General features: G+C 44.2%; 1 protein-coding gene across 1 annotated transcript in view; it reads left to right on the forward strand.

The window, feature by feature from the left end:
* The window catches only part of LOC138580475 (androgen-induced gene 1 protein-like), a 285,281-nt gene that overhangs the window by 157,761 nt on the left and 109,224 nt on the right, over positions 1-18,296 (forward strand). The window contains exons 3-4 of the mRNA XM_069651050.1: positions 13,874-13,975; positions 15,910-16,025. Coding sequence (XP_069507151.1) covers positions 13,874-13,975; positions 15,910-16,025 — 218 coding nt within the window. The remainder of the gene's footprint in view (positions 1-13,873; positions 13,976-15,909; positions 16,026-18,296) is intronic.

Raw genomic sequence — 18,296 nt, forward strand, 5'->3', positions numbered from 1 at the left:
CCCCAACTCAGCACACAAACATGCACCCATACAGACCTGAATCCCCCACCCCCAAATCAGCACACACAGACCCGAACCCCCCACCCCCAACTCAGCACACACACAAACATGCACCCATACAGACCCGAACCCCCAACTCCAAACCCCCATCCCCCCAAATCAGCACGCACAAGCACCCAACCAGACCTGAACACCCACCCCCCAACTCAGCACACACACAAACATGCACCCATACAGACCCAAACCCCCCACACCCCCAACTCCAAACCCCCACCCCCAAATCAGCACACACAAGCACCCAACCAGACCCGAACCCCCACCCCCCAACTCGGCACACACACAAACATGCACCCATACAGACCCGACCCCCCACCCCAAATCAGCACACACACAGACCCGAACCCCCCAGCCCCAACTCAGCACACACACAAACATGCACCCATACAGACCCGAACCCCCACCCAACTCCAAACCCCACCCCCCAAATCAGCACACACACAAGCACCCAACCAGACCTGAACCCCCACCCCCCAACTCGGCACACTCTCAAACATACAGACCCAAACCCCCACCCCCCACACACATCCAACACCCCCCCACCCCCGCATCTCAACATACACACAAAATACATTCAAATCCAAGCATCCGACACACATCCAACACCCCCCCACCCCAACATACACACAAAAAACATTAAAATCCAAACATCCGACACACATCCAACACCCCCCACCCCCTGCATCTCAACATACACACAAAATACATTCAAATCCAAACATCCGACACCCCCCCCACCCCCACATCTCAACATACACACAAAATTCATTAAAATCCAAACATCTGACACACATCCAACACCCCCCCCACCCCCTGCATCTCAACATACACACAAAATACATTCAAATCCAAACATCCGACACCCCCCCCACCCCCGCATCTCAACATGCACACAAAAAACATTAAAATCCAAACATCTGACACACATCCGACCCCCCCTCGCAACATACACACACAAACAAAGCAAAACAGACACGACACACAAACACAAACAGACCACTTACCGGAGACGTGCTGGAAGGCAGGCAGGTAAGCGGCAGGTAAGCTGGAACGCTGGACTCGTACTACGGCTGGCGTGGTCCAAGGCTGAAATGCCTTCCGGCATCAAGCCTTATGGACCACACCAGCCATAGTGCTGGCCCTCCATTGGTGCAGCACACACGCATTACGTGGCTCGTAGGAGCGACGTGGTGCGTGTGTGTGTGCTGAGCCAATGAGGGCCAGTGTTTTGTCCAGCCCGGAAGACAACAAAGACTTTCCTAATGGAGGGCGGCCGCGGGCCGCCCTCCATTAGGAAAGTCTTTGTGCCTCGCGGGCCGGACAAAAGAGCATGGCGGGCCGCAACTGGCCCGCGGGCCGTATGTTGTGCACCCATGTTCTAAATGAAGCAGAGATAGCCATGACTGAGGTAGAAAATACCTTGTATCAATCTAAACAATCGGAAGCAGACCTGTCCATGCTCAAATCACAAAGTCACAAATTGAACATGGTTTTAAACATGAAACTAAAACTTGGAGCTGTACAAATTATAAACCTCTGCGCCTGTATATAAGTGGGAAAGCTGGTTCTGGCAAAATATTCTTAATAAGCATATCAGAAAATGTCTAAAAGACTTAAACAACAACCTCTCAGATGTTGTAGCAGCCCCCACAGATTTTGCTGCCTAGAACATAGGTGTAACTTTACACTGACTACTGCTCCTTTCAGTAGACTACCAAAACAAATTGAATACCACAAATTATCAGCAGAAGCTGCTACTGAAGAATGCAGAATTCTGAAACGAATGAAAGTGCTCCTGTTAGATGAAGTAAGCATGGTTTCCAACCTCATGTCAGCTTTAATTCATCTCAGAAATGCAAGAAGTTCTAAGATCTGACTACGAAGAACAGTTTGGAGGAAAACATGTTATTTTTTCGGAGACCTTCTGCAGTTAACACCAGTTAAAGGTCAACTTATTTTCAAAACATTAGGACACAAACAATGCCTTAACACACACTACAGCCTTGGAAATGTAAATCTCTGACAACATTTTCACTACAGAAAACTAACTGAAAAGATTTGTCAGTCTGCAGATCCTCCATATGCTAACATTTTAAAAAGCATGCGAAATGGTATGCTTACTAAAGATACAAAATCCATCTTAAATACTAGACTAATGCATAAGGTATATGGGCAAAAGACAACTGCCCCTGATGCCATGGAACAATTCAACAAATTATAAAATGCATGTCCTTAATGCCAACCCTTGCAAGCTGTAGTCAATTCACTGATACAATGTTGAAAAAAGAAATGCAACCCATACTGCATATCAGCTCCACAGGCAAACTAAGTGCCTGATTCATATAATGATTTTCTATAGGGTTGCACCGTTATAAAATGCATCTGTGAATCTGGCCCGAAGTGCCCGGCATGACGCTCCCGATGTGTCAACAAGCAACAGCACGACTAAATGACTTAGAAGAATGTATCTCAACACACCTGAATTAGAAAAAGTATTAACTCTGTGTCTAAACTGCAGAGTAATTCTAAAACGTAACCTTGACGTAGAACAAGGTTTAGTCAATGGAGCAATTGGCACAGTTGTTGGCTTCCAAACATATCCACATGACAACAACCTTCAGTTTGTCAACATCCACTTTGACAAATGTGCAGAGGTTTTAAAAATAGGCCGCACAATAGAACGTTGTCTTCTTTTGAAAAACCTGTATGTACGCAGAGAACAATTCTCTCCATCTCTTGCATATGCTGTCACTATTCACAAATCGCAAGGTCTAACCCTAGATCACGTATTGATTCACATTGACAGCACAGTCTTTAAAGAATGTATAAGTTACGTAGCACTTTCTCATCTCTGTATGCTTGGTGGTCTATTCCTAGTGAACTTTGATGCACACAAAGTCAATGCTGACATTCCTTGCATCCTAGAATACAACAGGCTATGTGCACTGTACACCCCATCTATATACGTACCCTATACCTCAAAAAACAAAAGCTTTAAAAAGAAAACTAACACAAATGGAACCTATAGCAGATCTTTGTTTTTTTTCCGCAGTATTGCTGGAAGAACTGCTGTTCCATCAAATAATACAACCACAAAACTCTCTAGTCCAAAAATAACTGCAGGTCCATCAGAAGACAAAGGGACAAAGGTCTCTTCTCAAAAAACAGTTGCAGGCCCATCAAAGCATACAGATTCACAACTCTCTCTAGTCCATTTAAATTCAGCAACACAACTGGAGTAAGTTGCTATGCAAATGTAGCATTCAATCTTCTCTTCCAATTGCCATCAATTGTTCACAACATTTACTTAAATGGCTCGGACCATTTGTGTTTGCAAATGCTGCCCAGAAATCCCACAAGTAATCCTGACAGCACTTATTGTCTCAGGTATAAGGCAAGAATTGGACTACTGTACATGAATGGTTAAATTCACCATAAACATACAGGAAGATCCACAAGAATTCCTAATGTACTTACTAGAAGTACTAGAAACTAAACGCATCCCTATAAATGAAATCTTGCAGATGTCATACACGTGGAAACATATACGCACTCTTTGCAACCATGTTTCTTAAGAGAACGTCCCTAATGAACGATTTGTGTATGTATCCATAGCAAATTGTGAATCGATTCCATTTAACCAGCTTCTGCAGAATGCTAACCCTAGCATATTATGCCCTTTTTTCAATACAGACAATAGTTCCAGCATACAAATAAACTTGCATGGCCAATATGTCATATTAATGCTACTAAGCTAGAATGCAGATGGTACCAAAAAATAATGGTAAGCTTACTAGCTTCACACACGGCCGAGTATCTCTTGGCACGAAAACCTTCACAACGTTAGGCATAATCTGCCACAATCATTGCATGCCACTATACTGCATATGTCAAAAAAAAGTGGTTGGTTTGAATGTAACAACACTTCCGTTAAAACATGCATTAACAGCAAATCTAACAAATGTCTACTTAATTTTCCTTCGACCCAAATTTACTTGCCAAACTATAGTACAATACACACTTAGAATACGCCAAGGGGTATCTAACTACATCCATAATACTACAAAAGTAAGTTTTTAAAATCCATGCCAATTAGAATATGCCAACAGGTATCTAACTACTTTAAAAATACCTTCCATTGTAATACACTTCAAATATGCCATCAGTTATTGTTACTGCAAAACATCTTGTAAAGTCCAATATAGTTGGAATAATAACTACTTTAAATATACCCTTGATAAGATGGGATATGATAAAATAGGATATGATATGGCATTTATAGCACACCTGTGCACAAGTGTTTACCTTAATTACAACACACTTCAAACAAACACCCGATAACACTTGCACTCACATAATATATCAATGCTCTCACACACAAGTATTCTGTAACGCGTACATTCTTTAAAACTATGTAAATGCCAACAACTGTATGCAATTACAGAGAGGTTTTTTAAATCCACTATTAATTTTTGTACCCCATGGTTTTTTCATGTCAATAAAACAGTATACCACACACTGTTGTACCAAACATAGTACATGCAATGTACTATTTATGAGGGCCAAACAAGTTAATCTACATGTACAATTGTATGCAATTAAAGGTTTTAAACTATCTTGTTTACATTACACTTTATTTCCACAGAAAAAGAACCAGCGATTGCAGCTTTATTACCATATGCAACTAAGTAACCATACCCAGTATTAGCTTCTTTTTTTCTTCGCAAAGAAACGAATACAGATTCTATAGCACTATCCTCAATTCTACTTCAATCATAAATAACATATTCACTTCAATTATATCACTCCACCATAATACTAATACTGTATACTCCCCCATAGTACCTATAATTACTATGCACATATTACTGTAGTGCAGAGGTATTCAAACTGGGGGGTGGGGCTGCAGCCGCATTCCGGGGTGCACAAGACCTCCCTGTATAAGTGAAATGAACATTTAGGGTGAAAGGCTCTGTACTCCTGGGCCAATCTGTCACGATGCAACAAATGAGGTGAAAAGCTTTGTATGGCTGTTCGTCTCTTGACAATGGAAATGCTCTATAGACGTGTCCAAACTTCCTTACAATACAGTCCTTAAGATCAAAAGTTCTCTTTTCCAATGTCCCTATGTCATTGAATCTACACATGCAGACCTTAAGGTGAAAGGACCATTATTTTTTGCCAATCCCCTGAATCTTGCAATGCTTAAAATGTTTAGCCTCTGTATACCTGTGCTAAATGTTTGAAAACGCTCAGGCAGCAGCAGACAATTCCTTCTCATCCAGTCCTAGGGCAAGCAGGCTCTGTATTCCTGTAGCTGCCCTCTGACTTAATCCTGCCCTAGAGCTGATAGCCCCTGAGACTATCCAGTTCCTCCTCCCACCCCCAGGCACATTTCTGCAAACCGCATAGCTACCTTGCGCCGTGTATGGCAATCAAGCCCTGCAGTTAATGGGATATGAATTAACAGTAACCAGAAAAATCCATGGCATCACTCGCCTTCAATTGCAATTTTCTATAGTTGCAAAGGGGACGTCGATCCAGTGGCCCCCCTCACCCATTATGGAGGAGCTGAGGAGCCAGCCCAGTGAAACCCTGGACGCTCCCTCCACTCCCTCAGCTGTTTTTTCCAGCTGAGGGAGTGTTCCTGGGCTGGCTGAACTCAAAGGGAAACATTGTTTCCCTCTGACAGTTCAGTTCCCCAGCTGCACATGCTCAATGATCCATGCAAAGCTCGGGGCGCTTTGCTTCACCAGCCTTGCATAGCTCATTGGAAATGCTGGCTGAGGAACTGCATGTCTGTATGTGTGAGAGGGAGCTCCTGCACCTCCTCACACATACCACATACATGCCAAAGGCTGTGTTCACTGGCCATGGCAGAAGTCCATGGCTAGTGACCTGTAAAAAAAAAAAACGATGGTTCAACAAAACCCTTCAAATTCACTGAAAAACCCCTTGGTTAAGCTGCAATTAAGATGTGCAGATTTGGAAAAACCTTTGATAATCGGCAGATGTGGGAACTCATAACCGGCTTAACTCTGCACGTTCCTGTTGCAAAGCCCATGAGCACATACAAAATGGCATTATGGGGGACCTCAACAGGAACGCGCCTAGTTAAGCTACTCTTGTCTTCCCTCATCCGCTGAATTTCAAGGCTTTTATTGCATTACAAATCTGCACAGCCAAGATTTGTTCAGTAATCTATAGTGCCATATTCTAGTGCTCTAAATGTAACCATTGGCGTTGGTGAGGTATTCTGCTGTACCTGTGCATCTCTACTCTCTCACTGTGTCTCAGTTTCACACACACCCCTACATCAACACTTTAGCTCGAGTCTCCTATGCCTAGCTTCAGGCATCATCGTCGAAAAGCCTGTTAGCAGCCATGAATGATCAAAACCAGACGGTATTCCTCTGCCTTCTGGACCATTACTCTTGTCCGGGTCTTTAAATCTGAATTGACTTATCTTGGCTCACAACGGCAAACCATGGCCACCCGTCCAGATAAGAATGGACAGAAGACTGTTACATTCCTGCCTATTATAAACCCTGTGTAAACATTTGCGATACCTGTCGCTTAGCATCTGCAGATTGCTGTGCCCACAGCTGGAGAGCTTGAGCAGGCTAAATTCAGAATTGATACAGAACTAGAAATCCATACATAATATCAAAGATTAGAGAAAATCACTGGAGTGTGGTTTGCAATGAGGGAGATGCTAGCCTACGCTTGGAAAACGGACTTCAATACCAAGAAGTTATTCGTGTAGTGGGGCTGACCGTTCTAAAAGCAAGTGACTGAGAGTGGACCGCACTAATGGCCGTTTGCAAAGCTGCACTGTGGCGAGACGCTTCCTGGACAGAATAGGCCAAACAAGGGGGAGTTTAATAACCCTGATCTGCTCCGGATTTAAGAAACCCGAGTGTTTTCCATTTTTGAAAGCACTGAAGACGAGTTTAGGGGGCAAACGTGAACATTTGGTTTGAAAAATGAACTTTGGAGGGCGAACCAACCAAATTCACAAAACTCTAATTATTAGGACAGCATCCCTAGCCATCAGAGCTGTTCTAGACTGATCACTGCGATAATGTTGACGACCTACCAAGAATTACTCTCCCATAATGAACCCAACTAAGGTTTGTGTGCATAGACCTCGGCCATCTTAGCTCCAGTCAGAACTGTACAGAGGATGGCAGGATTTAACCCATACTCTGCAAGAGCACAGTCAGTCACATTGTTTTGGCAGGATTTCCATCCCCGATTTAAATCCTTTACTTTCTCATATCTAGTCTTTTCTAATATCTAGTAATGTACATAAATGCCGGCCTGAGGCTCTGCGTGTTCAAAATGTTTTTCCCCCCTGGTCCCTGTCCCTAGTCTACAGTCCCACTCTTTACCCTTCATTTCCTGGCAAAGCTCATTGAAGCCAGCAATGCTTTTCAAGGAGGCACCTTAACCACCACACTGCATACACTCTGTTATTGTCTTAAGTGCAAGGAATTTATTTTTTAAATATAACGTCATTGATCTTCAGTAATATTCAAATATACATGTGTTAAAATCTAGTGAGCAATAAAATGATCCCCATTCTCTTTCCACTGACCCGGTGTATGAGCATTTTGCACTTTTGTGGCTTGGCACATCTTGGGACCAATGCACTTGCACAGTCTGCATTCACGGCTATTTATAGAAGGTGCTACCGTTCAGAATATCTAGGGTGGGCATTCTCCTGGCTTCCATCCATAATAATTGATCTGGTATCTTATTTGGGAGTTGGATCTCTGATGGTGTGCTCTTGGGACCAAACATCTAATGGAGCCTAACATCCGTATAAAGGTCCGTTTTCTTTTAGTGCACCTTTAATGTTTTTATTGCCGTTTTTAAAGATGCAAACAAAAACAAATTCACGCACCTGAACAATCCAGTGATAGGATATTTTGTCATATTACATATTGGCACATTACAGTCGTTATTAACCAATCAGGATGTTTAGAGTGCAGTCAATAACTACTGCCATTGACTGCATTCTGTCCTCCGAAGCAGATGGGGAAACCACTATGCAATTTCCAGGCAGGACCCTTGTTTTTTTGTTGCAACGTGCTATTTGACATGAAAGAGAAAGGTAAAACATTGGATAAGGCTTTCGCTCTCTTATAGTGAAACGGTTTACTTTAACATGACGCCAATGCGTGCTCATGTTAAACCTGTTCCAGGTCAACCAAGTTGCAATTAAAATGCTTAATTTATGAAAACAACCATGTTGTTCAAATACCAGAAAGTAAAAACGCATTTAATTTACTAACTCAGTTTGTCTGTTTATTTTACTCACTCTTAAAGCACAATTTTCTACTTCACCACAAACTCTCCTAAACATAAATTGCTACTGCCACCATGTGCTAGGAGGAGTAATTATCGCTTGGGATAATGACCCGTACCCTACTTAAGGGGCCATAATTAGCTGGCGAGTCATTATCCGATGATACCGACCAATCCCTCAGTTTATAAGGCTATATTAATGTCTGCTCATATTTACTAGTAAGTGACTGTTCCAGAAGAGATGCCAAGAGCTCTAGGTCATATGAGAGCTGATGGCCTGAAATGTTCATCTCTGGGCAAGACAGTTATTTTACATATTGAAGCCCATAACATGTGAACAACGCTTGTTACTTGCTTTTGCCGTGTACCGGGTCTGCGCTGGGTAGGACACCCTGTAGCCTGCAAGGAAGTGTACCCCACGCTTCACTTTGCATGCAGCCATTTTAGGCCTAATCCTCACGTTTTGTTTTCTCCTTCTGGAGATATCAACGTTTCCTGGTTCACCAGCCACTCCTCTCCATAGATGGGGTTTTGGGGGTGTATCAGAGTCTGAGCCATTGGCCTCAGGGCTGACATTACCTTTTCAATTGAATCTCCCACATGGGCAAAGGTCTCTTGAAGTAAGACATCTGTTACCAGTCTGAGTGCACACGCACACGCACACGCACACGCACACACACACACACACACACACACACACACACTCACTCACTCACTCACGAGGTTTCCAAGCTTCCCCTAGAGTGTCCTGCCATTCCCTAGGATGGTTTCCTCCACCTTGTTTCCCCTCCCCTTTTCCTGTCTGCGTATGGCATGATCCTGCCAGGCTGTGCTTTTGGTCCATTCCCAGTACTGCAAGGCCTTCTGATGCCACGTTTGGGGTGCACTAGCTGCAGGGGACGTATTGGTCTAGGGAGCTTGTGAATAAGCATTGCAAACTCGCTTGACAGAAGAGTACAGAATCCTAGAGGGGATCACATGGAGACTCTACACAACCTCACAAGTGTGACTCAACACAAATAAAGGAACATGAGCCATTGGCGTTTCTACAGGATTGTTTGTGGCTATCCCTTACATTTGTCAAAGGGTGCAGATGGATTGTGTTGTATAGTGATCTCCTAGATAAAGCAGTGCATGATGACATTAGCAGAATGGTGTGCGAGTAATCGGAATGTTTGTCCTTGAAGATGTTTCCAGACCAGGGAGTTACAGAGATGTGCACCTGGGTGGTGGGAGCAAGTGGGTCAACCTCAGGTCTCCCTGAGGTCTATTCTTGTTCCTCCACTGATCTTCATGTAACTTAATTAAAGGAACGTCAGTATTACTTACCTGATTTCCCAAGGATCATCATTTATAACCAATTTTAGTGAAAAACATAGGGTGGCCGATGTGGAAATCCACTAAAGCTTTTCCCACTTATACCCATGCCTGCCAGTCATTGGTCAGTGCCTCTGTTGAGTTGATTGTATGGGAGGTCAGCAACCAATCAACTGAGACAATGTTACTGGGTCTGGTCTCTTTTAGCAGCTCTAGAAGGTGACCTTACAAACCAGCCATACGAGTTGTATACTGTATGTGCAACAGATGCCTGACTGGGAAATTGGAGATCACATTTTTCAAGATGGTGTTAATGTAGGGTACTAAATATCATACGAAGATCTTGGCTAGGGTGTCCAGTCAACTCGTCGAAAAAAAACTGGTCGACTGCAATTTGGTCGACGCAATTTGGTCGAAAACCATTTCGTCGAAAAAAAATTTTTATTTATATATTTATTTTTTGGGTTTTCGTTTTGTTAAAAAATGGGTTTTTAGAGAAAAAAAGGGGGTTGGGGGGGGGAGACCCCCCCCCCAAAAAAAAAAAAAAGGGTTAAAATAGAAAAAAAAAAAATTCGACGAAATGGTTTTCGACCAATTTGATTCGACCATTTGTCTGGTCGACCAATTTTTTTCGACGAATTGACTGGCAACCCTTGGCTAGTAGTGCTGTTGAATGAGAGAGAGGCCCCTTTCAATGGGATGAGGGTAACTTCATCCTCAGAGACAAGTCTGAGAACAAATGCCAGGACCAGAAAATGAATGCGCTTCTTTGGTAAAAATAGTGGAACCTAGATCTGCATTGAGAGTTAAGGCATGATTCATGGAGCGTTTGCCTATGGGATTGCACCATTATAAAACGCTTCTGTGAATCAGGCCCTTAATTTCTTATTTGGTAGCATGTATACAAACTTGATCTAATTCAGGGTCAGACTATAGACACTCTCGGGTAGCCTGGTTTCAGTCATTCTTATGCTTGGATTAGAGAATCTAAAATACAGCACCTTTTAGCAACAGACTGCACACTGATCGGAACAGTTTTCTCAGCCAATAGTTTGCCTGACTCTCACGACTTCTGTGGAGGGGAAACCCTTGAAGGGAACACTGTCACCTTTACTGAGGGAGGAATTAAAGTGCCCCAGGAGGAAAAATAGGTATTGTGCACTGTATTGTGCCCACATCTCTAGATGCCCCCCCCCATCTAGAGTAATGACCCTCTCCACATGCTATCTTTTCGCTACATCAGGTTTGATTCTTTAGGTAGGCGAATTTGGAAGGGAATTAAAGCCAAGGCGGGGATGGACGGCCGATAACCCGAGTCCTATATTCCAAACCTTTGCTGGAGAACGACATAGTGTGGCCTATCCTGATCTTTGCACAGCAGAAGGCTGGACCGAGTGCACTAAACTTTGGCTCTGTCTGACTTGAGTCCATTATCAATCACTAAGACACTGCTTGATGCTGACACCACCAAGCCTCGGCAGCCGCTGCAGAACCTCCATAGTAATGACTTTGGTAACAGACTAAATGAACGCTGTTGTGCAGGAGTACAAGGATTAGTACTGGTTTCTAAACTATGCATCTCCACACTACTACTAAAACAGCAGTGATCTCACTACAACGGTGAAACAGGCACAACATGAATAGTACACCTCTTTTTCCTTTGTAATGTGGCATTGGCCAAGGGCAGGCTTTTTTTTTCAAAACTACCATCAATAGGACTATGGTACCAAAATAAAATAAATGTCCAATCAAGGCTGCATATAAAATTGGAGTGTTTAGTTAAAGCAAAACTGAAAACGCACTATTAAATATGATAGCCACCCATCCCTGTAAAAGAATACACAGACGTCTTTGCAGCAAAACTCAGAGAATATGTCTTTAAATGTCAGAGTGGAATCTTAAATGTCACTAGCACTGGGGCCCTTTAAACCAGACTAGGGGGACAGAACCATTACAGAAAGCGTTAGTCTTGTTCTTGGAGCTCGTCAGCATCAAGTTGGGCTTCTTCGCACTTCCTAGTGGGTCGGGGCAACTGGGTTGGCTGCTTTCCAATGGGTCAAGCATCTGGCAGGATGCTGCTCGAGGTGGCTGGAGATACAGGCAGGTGGGCGTCGATTCAGTGGCTTGAAGGGCTCAGAGCAGTTTTAAAAAGCATGGAATGTCAGTCAGCTCCCTGGGTCTTGCAGCGGCTTGAATTGACTCAAAATGTGTTAGTTGGCTCAAAAAGCTGATTGCAGTAGGAATCTGAGCCCAGGGCTGTTCCTTTGATGCTTGCCTGCTATGGGCCCTGTCTAAGGTCTTGGAGGATAAAGTGAGTCCTTCTTCTGCCCTTCACACCCAGGAAGGTCGCTTGAGAGCACTTACAGGGATGCCACTTCCAGTAGGCAGAGTCATGCGTTCCATTGTCTATACATTGGGGAGACGGTTCATTTCAAATGCCCCTCTCTGAAGTGCTTGAGGGGAGAGACTGTCTTGAAGCTTTACCTTCACCTCCATGGCTGAGAACTTTGTACCCAAATAAGTCTCTAGCAAAATCCCTTTTCGTGGGTTCAAAGATAATTCAACTAAGAGAGGCTCCCCCACCCAACCCACCCCCTGATAACTAGAGAAGGGGAGACTCCCACACACTAATGCGCATTTTTGCACAGGGGATTGGTCGATTTCAATCCTTGTCCAAGGGGCCAGTCTCAGCTGTTGTAAGAATAGTTTTGCCTTCTGATGTTGGCCCCCAGATTGATTTGTATGCAGGCAGAGGGGTCACAAGAAATAATTGAGGCCTAAACATTTTCAAGGTGGCGGGACTCCTTCTCTGGGAATAGAATCCCTCCTAAACTGTGCTATGCCTCCTCATCTGCTAGCCTTACATCCGACTCCAATCATCTCCCTGGTGCAATTTTAGTTTTTCGGGGGGCGGGGGCTTCTTCTTTTTCTGCCTCCCATTGTGCTGGAGGGGCTTTATTTTAAGTACCAGTTCCTCCTTACCCACTGCGGGTATAACCTGTCCTCCTGGGAAGGTGTCAAGCCTACCCAGCAGAGATCAAAGGATGCTTCTGGGACTGGACCCAACCATTTTTCTTTTGCTTGAAACCTGGCCCCAGCCAGTGATGCACACACTCTGGCTGTCACTAAAAACATGTTTCGCAGTGAAATAACCCCAACAATTGTTTTGGATGATTTAATAACTATCTGCCCAAAAGCCACGATATCAAAGCAGATATAGGCTGATTTTTGTATTTTACCAATGAATCTGCCAACAGGCCCTTGGGATGTACTGTTCCATATGATTTGATCATCCAGGCCCACTGTTAAAGGGTGGCCTCATGGCTGGAGTTAATTTAGATGCTAGCCGGCTGTTTGTCAGGAATTCACATGTTACTCTGTTACTGCCATATTGTCAGACCATAGGGAAGTTGCTGGTGTGTCAGTAGGCTGGGCCCAGTCAAGAGAACAGACGTGCACTATACTTTTCCAGGATGGGATATTATGAAAATGAGGCCTGAGCAGAGAACACTCATGACATCATGTTACAGTAGCCACTTTTGGCTTAAGTCTACTTCTGTGTGGCAAGTATGTATTAAACATGGGGGTGAGGTAAACTGATATTTACGTCATATGCAAGTTATTGCAAACGCATGTGAAACCTGTAGCTCCATCATACTCTTCTTTTATGCTTTGTTTTTAACCTCATGCTTTCCCATTGGTACTCTGCATTAACATGATCTTGTCCCTTCATGCAGGTTTTTTTCTGATGACAGATTCTTTGATTGAACTAAATATTTTGAAAATCACTGCTGGAAACAAAGGATGGCTACGTGAATACATAGAATTATGATGTCACCCTCCCCCTACCCCACCCCACCCCCCATTGTTTTAATGAGCAGATCGCTTTTATGTAGTGTGCGGGTTTGACCTGGAACTTGTCTGGCTGCTGAATGCAGCAACCACCGTGAAAGTTTTATGCAACAAGGAGAAAAACTGAATTGCAAAGTTTTACTTTTTTGCATAGAAATATTTGAAAGCACTCTTGTAACTTCCTCCCATCTCCCTGTAGTCTTAAATCCCAACCAATATCCCTACGTTATTCAAAAATAAGCTCCCAGATGTGCAATGTCAGTAGGCCCTGGTGGGCAAGGTTGGTTTATGACTCGAAGTTCCTTTTAACCTATGTTTTGATTTCCTTCTTCAGTTTGTAGTTTTGTCCTTTTGGAGTCTGTACACCTATGACCGGGAGCTGGTCTACCCCAAGTTTTTGGATACGATCATTCCTCGTTGGCTGAACCATTCCATGGTAAGTGTCCCCCGAGTTACGTACGCATGTAACCTATATATTCTCTTGCATGTGCAGTGGAAGTGATGTGTTCCCTGATGCATCTTGCATGTTCTTTATTGGCATGCCGATTTTTAAATTCCTTGTATGATGGTGGTTGTCCACTGTTGTGATATACCGTCCACAGCAAGTCGTTCTTGAAAGCTGTACTCCACTGCTTGCACTTTCGCATGGTGTTCTGTGCGATGTACACATCGAATAGGAATGCTAATGTAGTCTTCACTCATAGGGGTGACTCGGGCTTCATTCACCTTAAAGGGGATGGAATAACCATTAGAGCATGACATGGGGGGTGGGGGGAGGAGGAGGTTGTTCATGATGATGCAAAAGACTGACCCAAGTGTAGATTTATTTAGCAGTACTTCCTGCACCAGGGCAGTTGGTTAAACAGGGTGGTTTTAGAGGTCCTGCTACATTAGTATAGTGCTTGGATCCTGTACTGCATTGGAGGTATACGAGAAGTCTCATTTGACCACACTGCTAATCTGGGTCTGTTCCTACGGTCATGCAAAGGGATTTTGCAGCTTCAGCTTACGGGGGATGCACCAGCGAACACCAGAGCAGAGCCGGCAGGCGTACGTACCCCCATGGCCTTGTGAGGGCAGCCAAGTAAAGGTTTTGCACCAGTGTACCCCACCGCAGACCCGGCAGGCGTACCCCCATGGCCTTGTGAGGGCAGCCAAATAAAGGTTTTGCACCAGTGTACCCCACCGCAGACCCGGCAGGCGTACCCCTATGGCCTTGTGAGGGCAGCCAAATAAAGGTTTTGCACCAGCATACACCACAGCAGAGCCGGCAGGCATACCTACCCCCATGACCCTGTGAGGGCAGCCAAATAAAGGTTTTGCACACTCCCCTTTTCACCAGCCAAAATAAGGGAATCTCCGAACCCTACTGTAGAAAAGGGTGTCTAGTCAAAGGATCGAATCCAAAGGGTTGACGGGTCAAAGGATCGAACTTCTTTTTAAATTATATATATTTTTTTAGGTTTTCGTTTAGGGAAAGTGTTTTTTGGCAACAAAAAAAAAGGGGGTTGGGCGGACCACCCCAAAAAAAATGTGAACAAAAAAAAAACATTCGATCATTTTGACCTGTCGACCCTTTGGTGTCGATCCTTTGACCTACAACCTAGAAAAGGATGACTTGCGTTGGAAGTTTTACATCCTTACTTTGCATAATGGCTTTGGCGTGATCTCTTAAAAACCCTGAGGGCCCCATTCTTTATTCTCCAAACCCTCCTTCACCGCTTTTTACTTAACGAGTCATACGTGCCATGTATGATTCTTCATATACCGGCAACTGCATACTTAAATATGAAACCGATGCCATCAGGCGTCAATGATCCCAAGTTATTGTGAAAGTGCTACATTTACATTGTAACTTCCTGGCAGATTGCTGAGTCAGCGGTTTGAACTTATTACAGAACCTAAATAAAACTCACATCTATGCAACCGAAATCAAGCAACCTTGGAAGCTGCACACCTCCTTTGTGTGTTAATTTCGTTAGCACAATTTCCTTGTAATACACACTCTGTGTGTCCTTTTAAAAGCACGTTACAATATGCTACATTTATGATAAAATAGTCTTGCATTAGAGAATGACTAACGAATATTATTTTCTAAAAATAAGTTACAGGTCCAGGGAGCATGTTCTGACAGTAAACCTATTAATGGGAGCCACGTGACCGGCACTTTCATGAAATGCTGCCACTCTAGAGTATGCTGCCATTTTGGCAGAGTGCACGAAATGATGATTGTTCAGCTTGACAGTTGCCGGTGTCGTTCTGATCAAATTCAATGAGAATGTCTTTCATACTTAAGGTTGCACACGCTGGCATTTACACACGACCTTCCCTGCCCCGGAAGCTGTCACTCCTATGTCTTCTGTTTTTCAGCATACCACTGTACTGCCGTTGCTTCTTCTGGACCTGGCGGCCTGCCCTCACCAGTATCCCAGTAAACGGAAGGGGTTGCTGGCCCTGAGCGTCTTCTGCATTGCATATATGAGCTGGTAAGAATTCCTCGTTTTCAGTGTCCCTTGTGGAGATTTGGCTGCCATTCCGTTGGTCAGTCAAGGATCCTTTGAATGGACCCTTACAGCAGGTAACCCGTATGCTTTCTAGTCTCTGTGTACCGTGTGGAGCTGATTTCAGTATCTAACCTGTCTTAAGGTTTTTTGTATCGGCTTTAATGTTTTACATGTAGCTGACTCCTCACCCACCACTACTTGAGAAATAAATCCAGCACTGTTGTCTGTGTTGTGTTCTTTATTTCAGAAGTACAAATCTCTTTCTTATAGTTCGGTTTCACCTCGCTCTGTCTTGGTTACTTGTCTCTTGGAGTCCGAGCTGTCACCTCTGCACTAATGTCTTGATAGTTCTCGCCTTGTTTTTTCAATATGTTTCCAAGTCTTTCACAATTCTTAGTCCATGTCAGGTTCATTTACTTTCAGGTGTATTACTTCTCTCTGGTCAATTATTTTCTCAGGTTCCCAACACCCATTAGGATCAATGGCTTCTCACAACATCACAGCACTTCTTCACTAGTCTCTATTGAAATATGTTCAGCACCTACCAGATCAACTGCTTCTAACGGTTGTGAGCACTTGTCCGGTTCGGAGTACTGATGCTCCATCAGCCTCTCATTAGGACCTTGGTACTCCTCAGGTTCCGAGTGCTGATGCTCGCACAGTACTCCGCAGGTTCTGAATACTGATGCTCCGTCAGCCTCTCGGCAGGATGTCGGTACTCCTCAGGTTCTGAGTACTGATGCTCCGTCAGCCTCTCAGCAGGATGTCGGTACTCCTCAGGTTCCGAGTACTGATGCTCGCACAGTACTCCGCAGGTTCTGAATACTGATGCTCCATCAGCCTCTCGGCAGGATGTCGGTACTCCTCAGGTTCTGAGTACTGATGCTCCGTCAGCCTCTCAGCAGGATGTCGGTACTCCTCAGGTTCTGAGTACTGGTGCTCCATCAGCACTCCACAGGTTCTGAATACTGATGCTCCGTCAGCCGCTCAGCAGGACGTCCGTGCTCCTCAGGTTCCGAGTACTGATGATCAATCAGTATTGGAATACGTGGCCCAATTGACCTTTTCCGAATTTACCGAATTTTGTTGTTCTCATTCTTTAGGAATTTCGGTCAATTTTTATTAAATATAGATGTGGGGTGGGGTGAAGTAAGTTAAGGTGGGGGCAGGTGGTGGGGACTGCGGGGGGGGGGTGGATCTCCCCCGCATTTCCGGACAAGTTAACAAATACAAATAATTTGGTTAAATCAGAAAAGGTACATTTTTCTTTTTTCTCCATCAAATAGAGCTAAACCGCTCCATCAGCCTCTCAGCAGAACTATGGCATTCATTGGTCTCGGAGTACTGATGCTCCAGCCGGATCTCGGCACGCTTTTGGTCCCGAGTACTGTTGCTCCATCGGCATCTCAACAGTACTTGGGCACTCTTCTGGTTTTGAGTACTGATGCTCTCAGTAGCACATCTCGATCACTCCACTAGGCCTTAAAACAACCTTGCTCTTTATACACCAATCCTCTTATTCCCCGATGGAAATCCTGGCTGCTGTTGCATGGAAGTTCATGCAATATAAATAAGGTCATCCATCTTGGATTTTGGCAGGTAAGCTTGATTTGTGAAAGGTCAGGTGGAGCTGTTATATTGTGGAGCAAAAACGTGGTTGAAACAGTGGTTTTCAGGCAACTCGCCATATGATCTTCGCCACAATTGGTAAAAGCAGTATGTTGGGCCATCTTAAAAGTAGGTGGCACACACGGTTTTCTGTAAAGGTAGAATCTGCTTCTTATTGTAGTGATAGTATTTTGCAATACATTGGGGAAATGATTAATGGAAAAAGAATAGTTTGGAAACTTTTAGTGTTTTTATTATAGTTATCGGCCATGGGGGTTTACTGTGCTGTTAATTAACTGTTAGCCTGAGGTGATCAGCCTGGGTGCAGAGACGGCCTTCAACAAGGGCTTATGGCCATTATAGACTGGGTTACGTGCCCACCACAGCGGCCATTGGTGATTTTTAGCAGCACAGCATCATGGTGCTTTTAGAAATCCTTCGGTTCCCTTTGATGAAAGGGTGGGCACAGTCACATACCCGTTCCTTAATGTAAGCAAGGCCCAGTTAAGCCATGGAAATGTAAGAAGAATGCTTGAGAGTGAGCCGCTTTTGCATTCCATGATGGTGGACTGGGAGGGGCCAGATGGTGTCAGATGATGGCAGTGTTACAGAATTATAGCGGTGCGAGGTGGCCATAGATAATTG

This window comes from Ambystoma mexicanum, chromosome 3p (genome assembly GCF_040938575.1).
Source record: "Ambystoma mexicanum isolate Mex_15411 chromosome 3p, UKY_AmexF1_1, whole genome shotgun sequence".
Classification (NCBI taxonomy): Eukaryota; Metazoa; Chordata; class Amphibia; order Caudata; family Ambystomatidae; genus Ambystoma; species Ambystoma mexicanum.